This window comes from Cricetulus griseus, chromosome 7 (assembly GCF_003668045.3).
Source record: "Cricetulus griseus strain 17A/GY chromosome 7, alternate assembly CriGri-PICRH-1.0, whole genome shotgun sequence".
NCBI classification, from domain to species: domain Eukaryota; kingdom Metazoa; phylum Chordata; class Mammalia; order Rodentia; family Cricetidae; genus Cricetulus; species Cricetulus griseus.
In genome coordinates this window covers 60450684-60467177 of record NC_048600.1, presented here as the reverse complement: position 1 = coordinate 60467177, position 16494 = coordinate 60450684, and the positions used below count along the sequence as shown (strand labels likewise).

At 41.1% G+C, this 16494-nt stretch overlaps 1 protein-coding gene across 4 annotated transcripts in view; it reads right to left on the bottom strand.

The window, feature by feature from the left end:
• Window positions 1-3788: 3788 nt before the first annotated feature.
• Window positions 3789-16494, bottom strand: part of Clint1 (clathrin interactor 1) — a 58781-nt gene continuing 46075 nt past the window's right edge. For 2 of the 4 annotated variants that reach the window (XM_027425272.2, XM_027425271.2), the window contains exons 9-12: window positions 11279-11353; window positions 8082-8368; window positions 6573-6777; window positions 3789-5515 (exon numbers count right to left, since the gene is read on the bottom strand). In XM_027425272.2, coding sequence (XP_027281073.1) covers window positions 5169-5515; window positions 6573-6777; window positions 8082-8368; window positions 11279-11353 — 914 coding nt within the window. In that variant the 3' untranslated portion in view covers window positions 3789-5168. The remainder of the gene's footprint in view (window positions 5516-6572; window positions 6778-8081; window positions 8369-11278; window positions 11354-16494) is intronic. The other 2 variants (XM_027425273.2, XM_027425274.2) reach the window with 1 other exon arrangement.

Genomic DNA, 16494 nt, shown 5'->3' with positions numbered 1-16494 from the left:
AAGAGATAATAACTGTTGTACCTTCCTAGTTTGAGGCTGTTGTTCAAATCAGAGAAGAAATGACTGTGAACACACCCTGACCGTAACAGACACAGGAACGTTATCATGTGAAATACTCAACTGACTTTTATAGTGGCCCCTCAGATGCAAGTAATCCTCACCCTTCACACACCATTAACTGTCAATGCATTTGTGGTTTAACAACAAATATTGAAGCATACTATACAAATTTCCACTGCTCTTTTTTAAGGCCAAGTAAGGCAAGCCTTCCCTCCCTTTGTTAGTGTCTTGTTTATTCCAAGATGGCTTTGAACTTGTATGTAGCCAAGGATGACAATGGACTCTTGTTTTCACCTGCTGCCTGGTTTATGTGTCCCAGGGCTTTGTGCATTAGGCAAGCACTCTGACACTGGGTTCTGCCCCCATCCCATTGTCAACCATAGTGACAGAAAGGTGGGAGTAGGGGTGCTTTTTAATATTCCAGGTTGATAGTCCACTGTGAACTAGGAAAAAAAAAAACAAAGCAAAAGGAAAAGTGGGGTCTCAAATTGTGTGAGTTATTTCAAGAGAAGACTGTTTTGCCCATCAGGACTTCAGAGATTGTTCCCTAATTTCTGGGAAGTTAAACCAGAATTGGCTGCTGACCAATTCCTCCCCTACTGCCTTAAAGGATTTTATTTTTCTCCCTTTGAATTTTATATGTAACCACGTAACTACTTACCTGGATATCAGAAGAGCAATATCATGGCAAACAAATAAGAATTCAATCAAATAACAGATCTGAGATCTCTATAGCTAATAAAAGCCAGGGCTGGAGGAGGTTGAGACATGACAAGTACATGCTCAAGGATTTCCTGGGCTACACAGTGAGTTGGAGGTCAGCTTGGAGTACATAAAGCTCTGCCTCAAAAGTAAACAAGGCTAGAGAGGTGGCTCAGAGGTTAAGAGCACTGACTATTCTTCCAGAGGTCCTGAGTTTAATTCCCGGAAACCACAAGGTGGCTCACAACCACCTTGAATGATATCTGGTGCCCTCTGCTGACGCACAGGGCACATGCAGGCAGAAGACTGTATACATAATAAGTTAAGAAAAAAAAGTAAACAAGCAGGAAATAATTGTGCAGATGTCAGACCAAAAGCACACTGAACACATCTCTCCCTGACACCTGCATTTCCAAGGTAAATACATACTGAGTCTGGGACAATCCTCTTGACAGTTAAAAAATTTAAAAAGTGGTGTTAAGTTCATGAAGGCAGTACAATTCTGTTACTACAGAAACCAACGTAAGATAGCTACTTGGGCTTTCTGAACAACTTTGCTTTTAGGAACTTCAGAATTTTGCTGTGTCAGTTAAGTGACATCACAGGAAGTGGTAAACACAGCAAAGAGTAACAGAGTAGGTGTCTGAAACACATTTGCATAAGTAAAGCAGGAGGCAGAGGTACACCACAGCAGGCAGGTCCCCCGCTGTGGTGTTTTTATATTACCAAGAGGCAAGACAAGGGACTTTATTTTAGAAAAATGAATCAGAGCTACGGAAATGATGGCGATCTCACAGACAGCAAATGGGAAATCTCCTGTATCTGCTTTCAAATGTTTTTTTTTTTTTCTTTTTGTGGCACTAGGGGTTGAGACCAGAGCCTCATACCCTCCATCAGCCTTTTTAACATAGTCCAAGCTGCCAGTCCAGCTTTGAACCTGGACTCTCCTGCCTGTCTGCATGTTAGCTCGGATTACAGGCTTACATCATCAGAGCCAGCTCCAAGCAAATGTCTTCCTGTATCACCATGCTGCCATCCAGGAGAGCTGCAACAAAAAGCCAGTTTATTTCTGAAATCCATTTAACGTGTTTCCATGTCCAACACAAATTCTGTGTTCCTTACCATTATCTTAGCTATAAAACTGTATCATGATGACTGATCATCATAGACAGTATAAAGACCAGAAAGCATGGAAAGCCACCAAAGAAATCTACCATTTCATGAGTGTTTGAGGTAAAATTAGAGCACTGACACCCCTCTCCCCCCTGCCAAATGTAGGTTAACTGCAGGGTCCAGTTCTTAGGACTATCTCCAAATAACAGTACCAAGGTAATTTAGATGTTTCATTGTTTATGGGTATATCTGTCTCTGTGTATGTGCACGTGTGGGTGCAGGTACCAGTGGAGGCCAGGAAGGGGCATCAGATGCCTTGGAACCAGAGTTACAGGTGGCTGTGAGCTGGCCAAATGCTGGGAACCCAAGTCAAGTCCTCTGCAAAAGCAGTTGAAACTCTTAACTGCTGAGCAATCATCTCTCCAGTCCCTAATTCAAAAGTTTTAAACAACAAATGGAAGCTGAAGGAAGTACAAAGAGCACCATATCCATTTCAAAAAACTGTATTTTCTTCCATGATTATATGAGTAATGTGTGTGGGCACCCATGCCACGGCACTAGTGTGGTGATTAAAGGAAAACTCTGTGGAGTCAGTTCTTACCATCTACCTTTAATGAGTTCAAGGGATGGAACTCATGTCATCAGGCTGGAGTGGCAAGTGCTTTACTGGCTGAGGCATCTCACTGGGCGCGCGCACGCGTGTGTGTTTTACATACATTTACTTTGCATATATGTGAATGAGTGCGGTGTGTGTACCATAGTATGTGTGTCTATGTGACATGGTTCTCTCCTTCCACCATGTGGGTCTTGGGGCCTGAACTCAATCATCAGGCTTGGTGGCGAGTGCCTTCTCTCAACTTAAAGGTATTTAATGTGTAACTTAAAGGCACATTACTCAAGCTTGCAGGCTCCTATTTTATGGTTCTTGAAGCTATGAGAGAAGGGAAAGAGATCTAGAGAAAGCCACAAAAATGGACCTGGGGTGTCTGTGAATCCACTGCTAGGTAACTTTCCCCATTACACAATTTATAAAGAAATTCAAACAGGCAAATCCTTATGGTAAACAGGCCCCGTTCGGGTGTGGTGCACATACCTGTAATCCCAGCATCAGGACGCTAAGAAGTTTGAGGCAGGCCTTGTTATGCAGGGAGACTATCTCAAAAGGAAAAGGAACTGGACAGGCCCTTACTGAGGGAGTACTTAGCCTTCTGAAACAAAAACCACTTTGGAGATGGCAAATTAAGTGTTGAGGTCCAATGGAGAAAGGGGCAGTGGTCCTTCATGTCCTCAGAGAAACAAAGAGAAGCAGAGGCAGGAAAAATGTGTTAAGGTAAATGCTATCAGAAAAACCAAAACCCAACAACAGCAAAAACACACTCAGGGATAAAATATTTACTTCCTTTAAGAACTATATATACTTGAGAAAGTGAAGACATACTTCTCAATTAAAAATAAACTAAGATTCCAGGGTTCAAGTGTAAATGAAGACAGCCTACCCCTCTGCCAGCCGAGGTTGGCTAGATCGCTCTGAAGTAACAACATTTGAAAGCTCCCATTCTTTGAAACTAATTTAAACACACAGAATTGTTGAAAGATTAAAAACCGCAGTCGGCTAATTACACCCTCTCTCATCTCTTATTCAGCAAATGAATCACTTTCTTTCCCGCTTAGCTGAAGTACATGGATTTCTGCCTAATTAGAAATGTTGTAGATGGGACATTAGCAAGAGCAGAGTAGGGCAGGGTGTCTCTGCTGCTTCATGTTTAATTCCTGACAGTAGAGCCTGATAGGAAAGAATAGAGAAGTCATTAAATAATTTTAAATTATTTATAAAAATTACTTTGCCCAAATTATAATTATTTTTCCCCAAATGGCCTCGCGTCTAGTGGAGTGAGAGAAGAGGCGGTTCCACATTGATTTTAATGAACGTTTTAATGTTATATATAACAGAACATCATGAATACAATGGAAACAAAGTTGTATCAATTGAATAAAAAAATTTTCAACATAAAGTGGGGAGGTAATAATTTGATACTTATAGTATTTATTTTAAAAAATATTCCCAGCTTGAGGTTGAAACATTTAATTTTGCATTCCAAACTCTAGCATCATGATTTTCATGTGAGCTTAATGTAGAATCACAGCAGGAAAACAAAAAAAATTAATTAATTTCCTTTATTTGTCATTAAATCAATAAAATCTCTGACTGCTACAGGTCTCCTTTAATAATATATATCGAACTTCTATTGGAACCATATTGCTAATGCCGTATTATAGACACTCAAAACCCAAACAAAACAAATACAGTATAAAATCTAAACGTGAACATTGCTGAGTCCTAACTTTTATATTTAACTTAAGGTTTTAATGCATTTTTACCTTTCAGTTTTTTGAAAAGACACCAAAAAAGATAAAAATAAATATTTTTCTCTTTTGACTGTTTCTGACTTGAATGATGGCTACAAGGATATGCACGGAAAGCAGCTTTGCCAAGTCAATCACTGCGAAGTGCAATGAACAACTGCTACAAACAAAACACACAAGGTCTTCCTTCTCCATCTTTTAAAGGAAACCACAGAGCAGTCCTGAAAAGAAGAAAGCTTTCCCAGTTCTGCACGGGGTAATTATAGAAGGAGACACGGGCAAAGTCTCACAGCTATTGACAGCTGTGAAAAGAGGGTTCAATTCCATGAAAACTCAGATGGTGTGTCAGCAGTGTTGCTGGAACCTTGGCAAAAGTATATACATCAGGTTACCTTTGATTTAGCCATAATCACATATGTATGCCTTTTTTTTTTTTGGACAAAAATATATATTTTTATAAAAAACTGATCATCCAACTTTAATGATTTCATATATGGACTGAGAGTGGTAGTAAAGGAACAGACCCAATTATGACAAGGCGATTGAGGGACAGAAAAATCAAGTTCCTCAGGGAAAGAAAAGTATAAAGTTAGAGAGTGAACACATTTACTCAGCCCTGTGCCAGTCCTCCCACAGACTATCCTGTGACAGGGGCTCTCCAGACTTGGAAAGGCCTTCGTGGTCTCCTCACCCCATTAGTGGCGCATGGCATCTTCACTGGGGAAAATGATCCTGACTGCCTCGTCTGAAGTGCTCTTGCGTTGCTTCTGAACCACCAGACACTTCACTTTCTACATCAGACTTTTTGGTTCTTTATGTGGGTTATTTAATTAACTGATAAAAGAAAAGGGAACTGCTTAGCATTTTCCATCCCAACATCACCTATTTGCAGCTACACATTCTTCTTCCACTTGCTTCTTTATAATCTTTTATTTGCTAAAGTTGGCAAAGTTTGCAAAGGCATCTTGCTTGGGTTGCACAGTTCCAGAAGGCATGGCCATGTTGGGCATGCCCATTCCCATCGTGCCTGTCAAGCCCATCCCCGTGGATGACACCCCCATGTTCATGTTCATGCCCACCATGCTCTGGCTCATCACTGGAGCGTTTCCCAGAGGGGGCATTCCCATGGTGCCCGTCATCACACCGGGCATGTTCATAGGCATGGGTCCCCCCATCAGAGGGTTAGTTTGTGGCCGGACAGGAAGCATGTTTGATGGAGAACTGAGGTTCACAGCTCCAAAGCTTTGAGTCATCACATTCAGAGGCTGTTGCATATCTACCAGAGAAAGAAGAAAAATGGCTTTAACCAAAGTGAATTCTTTAGATTCATAGGGCAGAAAAGTAAGACACATTTTCCTGACTGTCAAAATACACCCAAACCCAGTAAAAGAAGTCAATTACTTTGCCCAGGTTACATTCAACAAATATTCAGCAGATGTTGCCTCAGTCTCCTAATGACCCAAAAAACATTCCTACAAATCCATTGCTGAATCCTACATAATAAACTGTCAAAAGCCAAAAGCCTTAAGAATTTTATATTCATTTACTCAAAATATTATATGAAGGCAAAAGCAGATATACAGAATGTATACAAATTTTTCTATTTATAGTTTAAACAAAGTTGAAAACAATTTAAATGACTAACAGGGAGCTATGCATTGGTATGAGTGGAAAATCTAAAAATCATTTTTCTCTGAAAATGCTCAACAGAGGAAAAGTCATCATATTAATATTGTTAAATGAAAACAGCAAGAAACAAAACAGTGTAGACATTCACATTATCACTCGGCACTGAGAGAAGACAACATCGATGAGGCAGGGGGCCCTGAGCTAGGGAGTTCAGATGGTCTTATTTCTTCAACACTATTTGCAAAAAGAGCTGTACAGTAATTTGAAAAACAAAACATTCCCCCCCCCCCAACTTTCTATTTTGGATCACTGTGGCAAGTCCACTGCTGTAAGGATTCTAGGTAAGAGTTGTACTATTGAGCTATATCTCAGTGCCTGGTTTTTAACACAGTCTCGCCATGTAGTTCAGGCACTCCTGGAACTTATAAGCCTCCTACATGCTGGAATTAATGTCACACACTGTACTCAGAAGTATTTTTATTTTAGAGATCAGGGCATTAGAACTCACAAATCTTATCATATTAGAAGCACAATACAGTGTCAGAGTGCTACTAGGCAGGGTACCAAGTGTACTCTGAGCAGAAAATCTTAGATGAACATGGTTATCTTTACATACACCCCCACCTGTCCCTGGTTTACATCATCTACTTGTGTTTTAATGTAAAAGATCTGAAACACAGACAGGGGCATTTGAGGTAACTTACTCTGTTGTTGAATCATTGTGTTAAGCGACGGCTGCTGGGGCTTGGAAGGCTGCATACCAGGTAGTAAGTTGTCTAGGCTGATGTTGACACTGGGGTCAGACCAAGTAGAGGGGAGGGTTTTGCTGGCCGACTTCTGGACCATATCTGCATTCTGATTATAGAGAGGGTTAGGCTTCTGCAGCACTGCACTAACGTTCTGCAGAGGCTGGAAAAGAAAAGTACGCTCTAGAAATCAAGGCAACAGCTTCATCATATACTAGCAAATTACTGGATGCCTTATGTTAATGACTTCAGTGCCCTGAGATACTTCCTAAACGGAGCCCTCTGAAGACTCTGGGTATTCTCCTGTAACACCAGTTCTCTAGAAGGCATTACTCTGAAAAATGCCCCGGGCAATTACCAACTTGAGGTTACTATAGCCCCCAACCCCGAGGAAAACAGATTTACTGAGAAGACTCCAAAGAGCAGCACCCGGGCAGGTGGCAAAGAACCAGGTCAGCACAACTAAAGGTGGACAGGAAGAAATGTCCTTACATAACAGAAAGCAGACCTGTCTGCTCATGTTATACAACCCATGACATCAAGCAGCAAGTCTACTTCACAGGGCCTGGCTGGAGTTTCCCAGCTTTGTGCACCTCTACTGCCTCGTGTGAGTACTACCAGTGGCACTCATATACATATGGACTGACAAAGGAGAAATTCAGGAGAAAGAAGCAGAGGTGCGTGGTGGCTACTAAAGATAAATTTTAAAAGGACAAAAACAAGGAGAGGAAATGGGAGAGAAAAACCACCAGGCAAAGGGTCAGAGAAAGACAACAGAGGCTGAAAGAAAGCTGCTGGCCCTTTCACACAGTCACCTTTCTGCTTCTTTCTTCCCCTCCTTCATCCCAGTACCGCAAAGATGAGGATATATACATTAAAATGAGTGATTAGCATCAGAAACATCAGTAACCTAGTCAAAACTAGCAAGTTCCGGGTACAACTCAGACACTTTCACACCTCTGTCTGTTCAAATTCTATTGTTATACAATTTGTATTTAACTCTTAACATGTGGTTGTAAAACTCTCACTAATTTTCCTTTATGAAAATGAAGGTTGACAACAGGCCCAGAACGGGGCTAAGATTCATCACTGAGGCAATGATTTACATGAGTAATCATGTACAGAGATGCTTTGTTCAAGACAGAATTAAGACTTAGTGACTATTTTCCATGGGACAAACAATGCATCTCTTCCCCCCAAATGCTTTTGTGACCCAACAGATTTCAGCATGTATCTTTATGCCAGGCATCATGCCTGTTCTTTTAAGGACTCTAAGTAGATAACAAGGCCTTGTCCTCTAGAACACACGATTCTACCAAATGTATGCAGTCACGTGCCATCTAATGGTGTTTAGGTTCACAGTGAACTATGGAAGGAGGGTTCCTTGTCTTACACTAGCTAACCCATCATCCTATCAGACATCTTAGCAGGTGTAATAACAATTCTCAGGGAAAGCAGACAACTTACCTGTGACCTTGACATGGGCAAACCGAGCCCCACAGTGTTAGTGCTCATCAGAGAGAAATTCATACTCTGGGAAGACGTCATGGTTGCCTGGGATGAGCCCATAAGATCAAATAGGTCGGAAGAGTTTGAGGCAGCAGGAGGTGGGCCTAAAGTTGGCTGTGAGCCACCGATGAGTTCTACTGCAGGCTGTGGGGCACTGCCAAAGAGCTCACTACTGGAAGCAACAGGACCTGATGGGGCTTGGTTGAAGGCACTCCAGTCACCAAAGTCTCCATTCCCACTTGTTGCTGTTACCAAGACAGAGCAGGCAGGGTAAGAAGCACTCTGAAGTACACAGAGCAAATGCAAACTCTACGAACTGCAACTAACTGAAGTTGATAGGAGCCCATGCAGGTTAGTGTCTGCCGGCCCCATCTCCATCTGGACATTATCTTTCCTCATGAATATTACAAGAGTGTTAACAAGGTGGCAAAGAAAACAGAGTTAGAACTCTAAAAGTAAAATCCATCTCTTGGAAGCTCTGCTCATAATACACAAAAAGTGGCATGAAATGACTCCAACCAAGTTGGTATTAGTTAAACACGTGGGACTCAAAAAGGGAGGAAATTCTATACAGGTTAACTTCCTGCTGGGGGTGAGGGCAACTCCAAAGTCAGAGAGCCCAATCTTTGCTCATTATTTAGAAGGTTCAAAGAGAAATCCAGCTGCAATCAATACCCACATAATTGTCGAAACCCCAAGTTCATGATAAATTTATTAAGAACAAAACAAAAATTATGAAGGATAAAAAGCTAATAAAACAAAGTGTGGGCATTTAATAAATTCCTATTAGCAGTTCTCACTATGCTTTTGTTTCCACAGAATACACAAACGCTACCTCCTAGACTGATCTCCAGCATGCTGACTGCTCAGTCTAGGTCAATAAATAGCAAGGGGAACTCATGTTAGTTTGAATTTAATGTAATCTGAAGTGGGCATGTATTGAAGGATTGGTCTGCAGTTTATGGCACCAAGAGGCAACTGGATGATGACTGGGCTAAGTTTATCGATGAGTGATGAGTTCATGTAGGCTATCAGGAGGTGGTGACCTGGCTGGAGGAAGGGTAGCCTTTGGAGGGTATGTTTTGTCATGGCCCTTTCCTGGCAGCTCCTCTGCTTTCACGCAAAGGACACTAGCCTTTCCACCATAGGTCCACAGCAAGAACCGGGTGACCCCGAGCCTCTGAAGCTGTGAGCCAAGTAAGTTTCTTCTAAGGCAGTCTTCTCATTTGTCCTCTCAGTGACAGAAAGCTAACAGTTCAAGTTAGCATTAGAAAAGGATCCAGTTAAGAGCTTACACATCAGAGACAGACTATTAAAGAGCAACTTTAAACCTGAGCTACTCAGCTGGCTCCTCTAGATCCGAATTTTCAATCTGTTCTGTAAAGATGGAGCAATGGCATATGCAACATCATCTGAGGTCTGATATTGTTACTTTGTTACTTTGGATTAACTTGGACAATTCAAATGAGTGGACCACACAGACTTGTTGCATCTCGGTTCTGGAAAAGCTGCATACATAACTGATTATACAAACAAGTAACATTTAAACATTACTTCGATTAGGGTACATATGACTCCAAGTAAATACAGCCATCCTTTAGGAAGGGACAAGACTGTGGCAGTTGATAAAGTTTCTGTGAAGAAATGGCCACTTACAGACCATCATCTGGAGTTTTAAGCACATGTCTAGCCTAAAAGGTAACCACCACAGCGGCACTGTCTCAGGATGCTAAGTGTCAGAAGAGCTCAGTCACAAGGTGTCTTGAAGATTGCACTCCTCTATTACTGTAGTAATATGCAGCACCCTCAGGAGAGAAACCCCAGGCTCTGCTGAGTTTCAGGTAAGAGCAGGGCTACTACTCTCTATTCAGGGTTTTACCATAACCTGCTGTTAATCTTGTACTAACCATTTTTACAGTTAGTCCTTGATTATTAGATGTTTTAAAACCATTTAAGTAAGGCTGCTCATTGAATGTAAACTTTACCCTGGTTTCCATCTGCAGGATCCATTAAGCAGAATATGAGGGGAAGTGGGCAAAGCATGCTGCCCCATCTGAAAACTCAGCACTGAGATGATTAATCATTCAAGGACAAGATTTCAAATGGTGCAGACACTATTCAAAAATGATTAATCACTGTTGTGGGTTCAGGCCCTGTGCGGTGGTGATCAGGCTGTATTAATCACACATGTATGGATAGAGATATATGAGAAGACTGAACTAACATATTCAAGTTATTTGCATACCCAGACAACTTCATATACACAAAAAATGTCAAGGATTACCCAGGGAGCCTGTACACCTAGGCCATGTTTCCCTTCCACTCTGATATGGGCACAGTAAGGTACCAGCCTTGGAAAGGTACTGCCACACTTCCAGAAGGAAGCAGTTAATTGCATAACAGCACTACTTTGGGGGGGATACACTTGGAATTTATAGAAGGAGGCTGTCAAAATAACCTACACGCAATGTTATGCATTTTTTCCTAACTACTCCATGAACTTACACTAGCTATTACTCAATATAAAATTTAATCCAGGTTATAACAGCAATGGAATCTATTTGAACTGAAGAGTAGCACTAACTCAGTTACATAACCTTTCTTCCCCACCCCTCATGGTTCTGATTCTTACAGCTGTTTTTTAAGTGCTCTCTCACACTGGGGGCCACTCAGATTCTATGAAAAAAATACCACAACCTGTAGGAAAAAGACATAAGGACTTTAGTCTGCACTCTACATATCTCTACAGATATAACGATCTATGTAAGGAACCATGGTAGGTGGCGTTTATCCTTAGCTTGAGAAAGCAGCCCATTTTCAATCCTAGAAAATCAGGTCAACTAAGAGAAACACTAATTACTGTATTTTTGCTCTAAAATGGGACCCCGTGTACTTACACTTATCCCTGTAAAACAAAAGCGTGTTATGGATATGGCTAGTTTTTGTTAGCTTAATTTGAGTAGTATACAACTAAGTTAACTCATCTAGCACACCTAAGACACTGACCCAATATATCTTGTGGATAAACTGATTGGGAATTATGAATTATAAATATCACAGGGACTAAAAATGCTGACTAGTAGCTGTGTGTACATCTCAACTTTTCTGATAATTTTTTACATCCTCTGGTTGTGGACAATCAAATCATCTCATACCTTGGGAAGGGAAACTGCCTGATGCAGCAGCTGAGCCAAAGTCAGCAAATCCCCCGAATAAATCAGTTGATCCTCCTAGAAGGCAAAAATGGGGACAGTGTTTTAAACTGCTTGAGCTTTGGAATAATTATAAACAATTTCAGAAATCCTTTTCAAGCAATACACAAATATATGCCACAGGAGAGGCCCCTGCCCATCATACAAGCTGGCCTGTTTGCCTGTGGTTCTCCCAGCCATAGTTCTTAGACTTTCAAACATTTTGACATTTCTTCCCCCAATTTGTTAAAAATTTTACCCCTCCACACACATACTCTCAGCACACACACACTGAAATTAACCAGACTCAAAGTTCGAACATCTCAATGAACTGCTATATAGTTAGAATAGCCATTCTGAAACTGTGATCTTCACATGGGATTTTACTATCAGATGTATTTGTATGCATTTAACCACCACCAAAAAATAAAAATTCCTGTCAGAGTTAAAACCAGAAAAACAACTGACTGTATATTCTCCCTCTTTCACAAATGGCTCACAGCAATATGTATGTATGTATGTATGTATGTATGTATGTATGTATGTATGTATGTTATGTTTATTTTTTATTTGTGTGTGTTTATCTATATGCGTGTATGCCACATGTGTATGCAGGTGCCCAAGGAAGTCAGAAGAGGCATCAGATCTCCTTGGAACTGGAGTTGCAGGAGGTTGTGATGTGGGTGATAGGAACTGAACTTGGGTCCTCTGTAAGAGCAATGTATGTTCTTAACTACTGAGTCATCTCCCCTGTCCCCATATCTCAATGTTATTGTTGCTTTTGGTTTTTGTTTTGCAAGACAGGTGTCTCTATGTAGCACTGGCTGTCATTGAACTCACTCTATAGACCAGCCTAGCCTCAAACTCACAGAGATCTGATTGCCTGTGCCTCCTGAGTGCTGGGATTAAAGGTATGTGTTACCGTTGCCTGGCTTACATTTTAATGGTTAAAAAAAAAAAAACTTGGGGGGAAAACTTGAAGTTGGTTTGCATAAAAATCAATTTAAACAGACAATGGGAAAAAAACTCAGTGTGATAATGTTCCCTGGGAGGCTGCCTTTTCCCTCTTGCTCACTCAACAAAAGATTAAATACTTTTTTTTTTTTTTTTAACACATGGGGGCGGGTAGGGAGATCAGCTTTTTACTTATTCATCATCATCGTGTGTGTGTGTGTGTGTGTGTGTGTGTGTGTGTGTGTGTGTGTGTGTGTGTGTGTGTGTGTCACATGGAGAGATTATAGGTCAGGATCCAGGGACCTATTTTGAGCCATCCTGTCAGCCCTTATCACTCTTGCTAAACTGCTGTTTTTAAAATGGCAAAACCACAGCTACTGGATCAACTCCTTCATAATTTGTACACTCCAAGGGTAAGAGATTTACTTTTAAGATCTAAAACTTTAAGCTGACGGCTTTATTTTTGTCCTTAAGATTTCACCTCTTAAGAGTCAGAGCCTTAAAAGTCTAGAGCAGCAGCTCAATTATAGTCCTTCAGTGTTATGTGAATATTACACAGGTTACATCACAGCTGCTTAGCCTGCAGTGCTCAGAAACTAGCCAGGTGGGACTGCAACATCTGGGTGGCACTCAAACACCACCAGGGACAGCTTCTAACATCTGGTGCCTTTTCTGAATTGTTTTATCGCTGCAAGACATTCTACCCCATCTGCTACATTCAGCTGGGTTAATTAAAGTATAACCCCCGCCCCCTTTTAAGATGGCCAGCGCAATAAAGGGAAGAGTCAGTTCCTGATACACGTGTGTTGCTCTTCCTTTTTAATGTACATTTACTGCAGGCAACTACCAGCAGGCATGACTAATTCTCCCGTCCTTCTCCACATTGCACCATCACACACGCTCACAGATACATCCTCACAGCAGCCAGCTAGAGACAACCACAGGCTCTGCAGCTCTGCACTCCTACCAATACAACAGCTCATGAGGCTACTTCATCCAGAGGGCAGCAGCAAAGAGATTGGGGTTTTTGGTTTTGTTTTGCTTTCCTTACAGGTATATGAGACAAGATAAAATGCTATGAGCACCAAGAGTAGTGAGCTAAATGTGCATACTACAGAGAAGCGCATATTATTAAAAGTTAGTAGGGAAATGAATGTTGTAAAGAGTTGGTGCTTAATATTTGTTTGTTTTCTATGTTCCTTCATGTTAAACATTTTGATAAAAGTATACTGCTAACAGAATGGTAATTTCTATTAACAGTAAGGGATTTCAAAACAGATTAATTTGCTTCATGTAAGCAGTGGATAAACATCAGTGAGTAATTTTTATGCTAAGCAAGTATACACCATCAAATCTGACCTAGTCTAAAGTTATAAGAAAAATTCAAGCCGGGCGTTGGTGGCGCACACCTTTAATCCTAGCACTCGGGAGGCAGAGGCAGGTGGATCTCTGTGAGTTTGAGGCCAGCCTGGTCTCCAGAGCGAGTGCCAGGATAGGCTCCAAAGCTACACAGAGAAACCCTGTCTCGGAAAAACCAAAAAAGAAAAAAAAAAAGAAAAAAAAAAGAAAAATTCATGCTGCAGACAGAAGCCGTGAAAAGCACAGACTTAAAGGTTTCCTGAATGTGGCATTTCAGGTGTATCCATCTTTTCCCTTCTCTCACCTACGTGAAAAACTATGCACATCAAACATCCACGGCAACTCCTACCCACTCCACCCACTCATGTGCAGCTTGCTTTCTCAATGACTTGAGGAAGAAGTAGTGAGAATGGGCACCTACGCTCTATGGCATGGATCTGACCTTTTCTGGTAACTGTAAGAAGTGTTTCAGAAATTAAAAACCTGTTTCTTCAGGGGCAAGCTCCTCCTAGGAGGGAGAAGCATGGTGATACTCTAACAGCACAAGTACCCAAGTTCTAGCACTTCCCCATATCTCCTCTAAGGAAATATAAGGATGACTCTTTTTAAGAGTGCTACATGAGGAAGGCCCCAGCTTCTCAGAACACCATTCTTACAGATTCCCACAAGAGAGCTGTCATCATAAATGAATCATGTCCTTCTGCCTTTCCAGGGCAGCAAGGAGGTTATTTACAGTCACCAGCTGGGAACATGAAATTCCCAGAGCAATACTGGGAACAAGAAAAACATGGTCAGACAATGCTTAAACTACAAATGAAAAATTAAAGAGTCAAATCTAATGCGTTAAAAACTGAAGAGTTTTAATATATATATTGTATAATATTATATATATATATAAAATATATATATATAGTGACTAATGAGAAAAAGAACTTTTAAAAAATCAGTAAGAATGAATACATCCACTAGAGAAAAATACAAGGAGCCCAGACCATCAGTAGGCAAAGTCACAACCAGCCTATAAAAAATACAGTGTGTTTAAACCCAGTACTCAAAATGAAATGTGATTCTCTCCTCATAAAACAAAGATTCTGAAAGGTATAAATGTACTTGGTTTGGAACACAGAAGAGTTTAGGGAAACCTCAAGCTAAGAAGCCTGAAGTATAGAAACCAGAGCTCCTTAGGTTAAATAACTAACAGACAACGGTGTAAATCACACAACTGCTGCTGGAGACAAGTGGAAGGAAAGGTCAGAAGACAAGCTTCCTCAACTAGAAGCCACAAAGCTTTGCCACACAAGTGCTAAAGTCCATCTGACTGAGTACACACCGAGAACACTACAGATAGAAGGTGGCTCATACCTTCTTTCTAGAAGGTGAGCACCTGGGAGGCTGACATAGAAGGATCAGGTGTGCGACCCATTTGGGCTGCATGGCAAAGCCTCATCTTGAAAGCATTTTACAAAGAATATTCAAAAAAATTTTCATAGTTGCCTTTAATTAATTGGAAATCAGTTGTTTTCTATATTTAAAAAGTGTGATCATCACCACTGAACATTCACTAATAATAACAACAGTAAACTCAACTTTCCACATTTAAAAACTGAGTGTAGGGGCCTGGAGAGATGGCTCAGTGGTTAAGAGCACTGGCTACTCTTCCAGAGATCCTGAGTTAAATTCCCAGCAACTACATGATGGCTCAAAACCATCTGCAATGAGATCTGGTGCCCTCTTCTGGCATACATGCAGATAGAACACTGTATACAAAATAAAAATCTTAAAAAAAAAAAAGTGAGTATAGCTGGGAGGTGGTGGCACAAGCCTTTCTTTAATTCCAGGACTTGGGGAGGCAGAGGCAGACGGATCTCTGTGAGTTCGAGACCAGCCTGGTCTACAAGAGTTAGTTATAGGACAGCACCCAAAACACAGAGAAACCCTATCTCGAAAAACCAAAACCAAACCAACAAAAAAAAAACAAGTCTAGGCTGTTGTAGAACTTGCTTTGTAGACCAGGCTGGCCTGGAATTCACTGATATCTGCCTGCCTCTGCCTCCCAAGAGCTGGGACTAAAGGTGTGCACCTCCACCACCTGGCTTACCACTGTTTTTCTAGTTGTACTGGTGACATGTTTCTTTCTACTCTCAACAGAAATACATCTTATGGAACAGTAAGAGCTAAATTCCTTAATCACAGAGACACAAATCTTATAGGGTGAACTCATACTAAAATAGAAATGGAATGGTTTTAGCATTCTGTTTTTAGTTGGCTAAGTTTCTAATTATAATACCTATTTTCTAGCATGGACTGAGGCAAATGCTCTCTTAGAAATGAGCTGTAATGTAGGAGGAGGCACGGAAACGTCACCCTAGGAGACTGTAATGGAAGATCACAACAGGACAGTTATCAAAACAATCTCTCAAGGACAAGCTAATAGCCTAGGTTTTGCATGGGCAGTTTTAAATTTGGTCAGATAGTCTACAATGATTTTAGCAGATACTCTTTGTAATATGCTAGCAATGAAGATGTAATCTCTCTCTCTCTACACACACACACACACACACACACACACACACACACACACACACACACACACACGTGCTCGAGCACTCGGAAAGAGGCAGGGAGAAGGACAGAGGACAGAGCACCTGAGTGTGGCTGGTGGAGACACTCGTCTGACAAGTAGTGCAGATGTGCATCTGCTTACCTCACCGTCTGTGGCTACATTCCTGGCATGGCAGTCCTATGATAAACATGGTACATCTGGCATATCCTTACACACTTTCATGTGCAAGTGCTAAGATTTAAATCTAACTTCCTTCTGTGACAGAACTTCATTTAAGATCTATAGCTAAATATACTATCTCAAA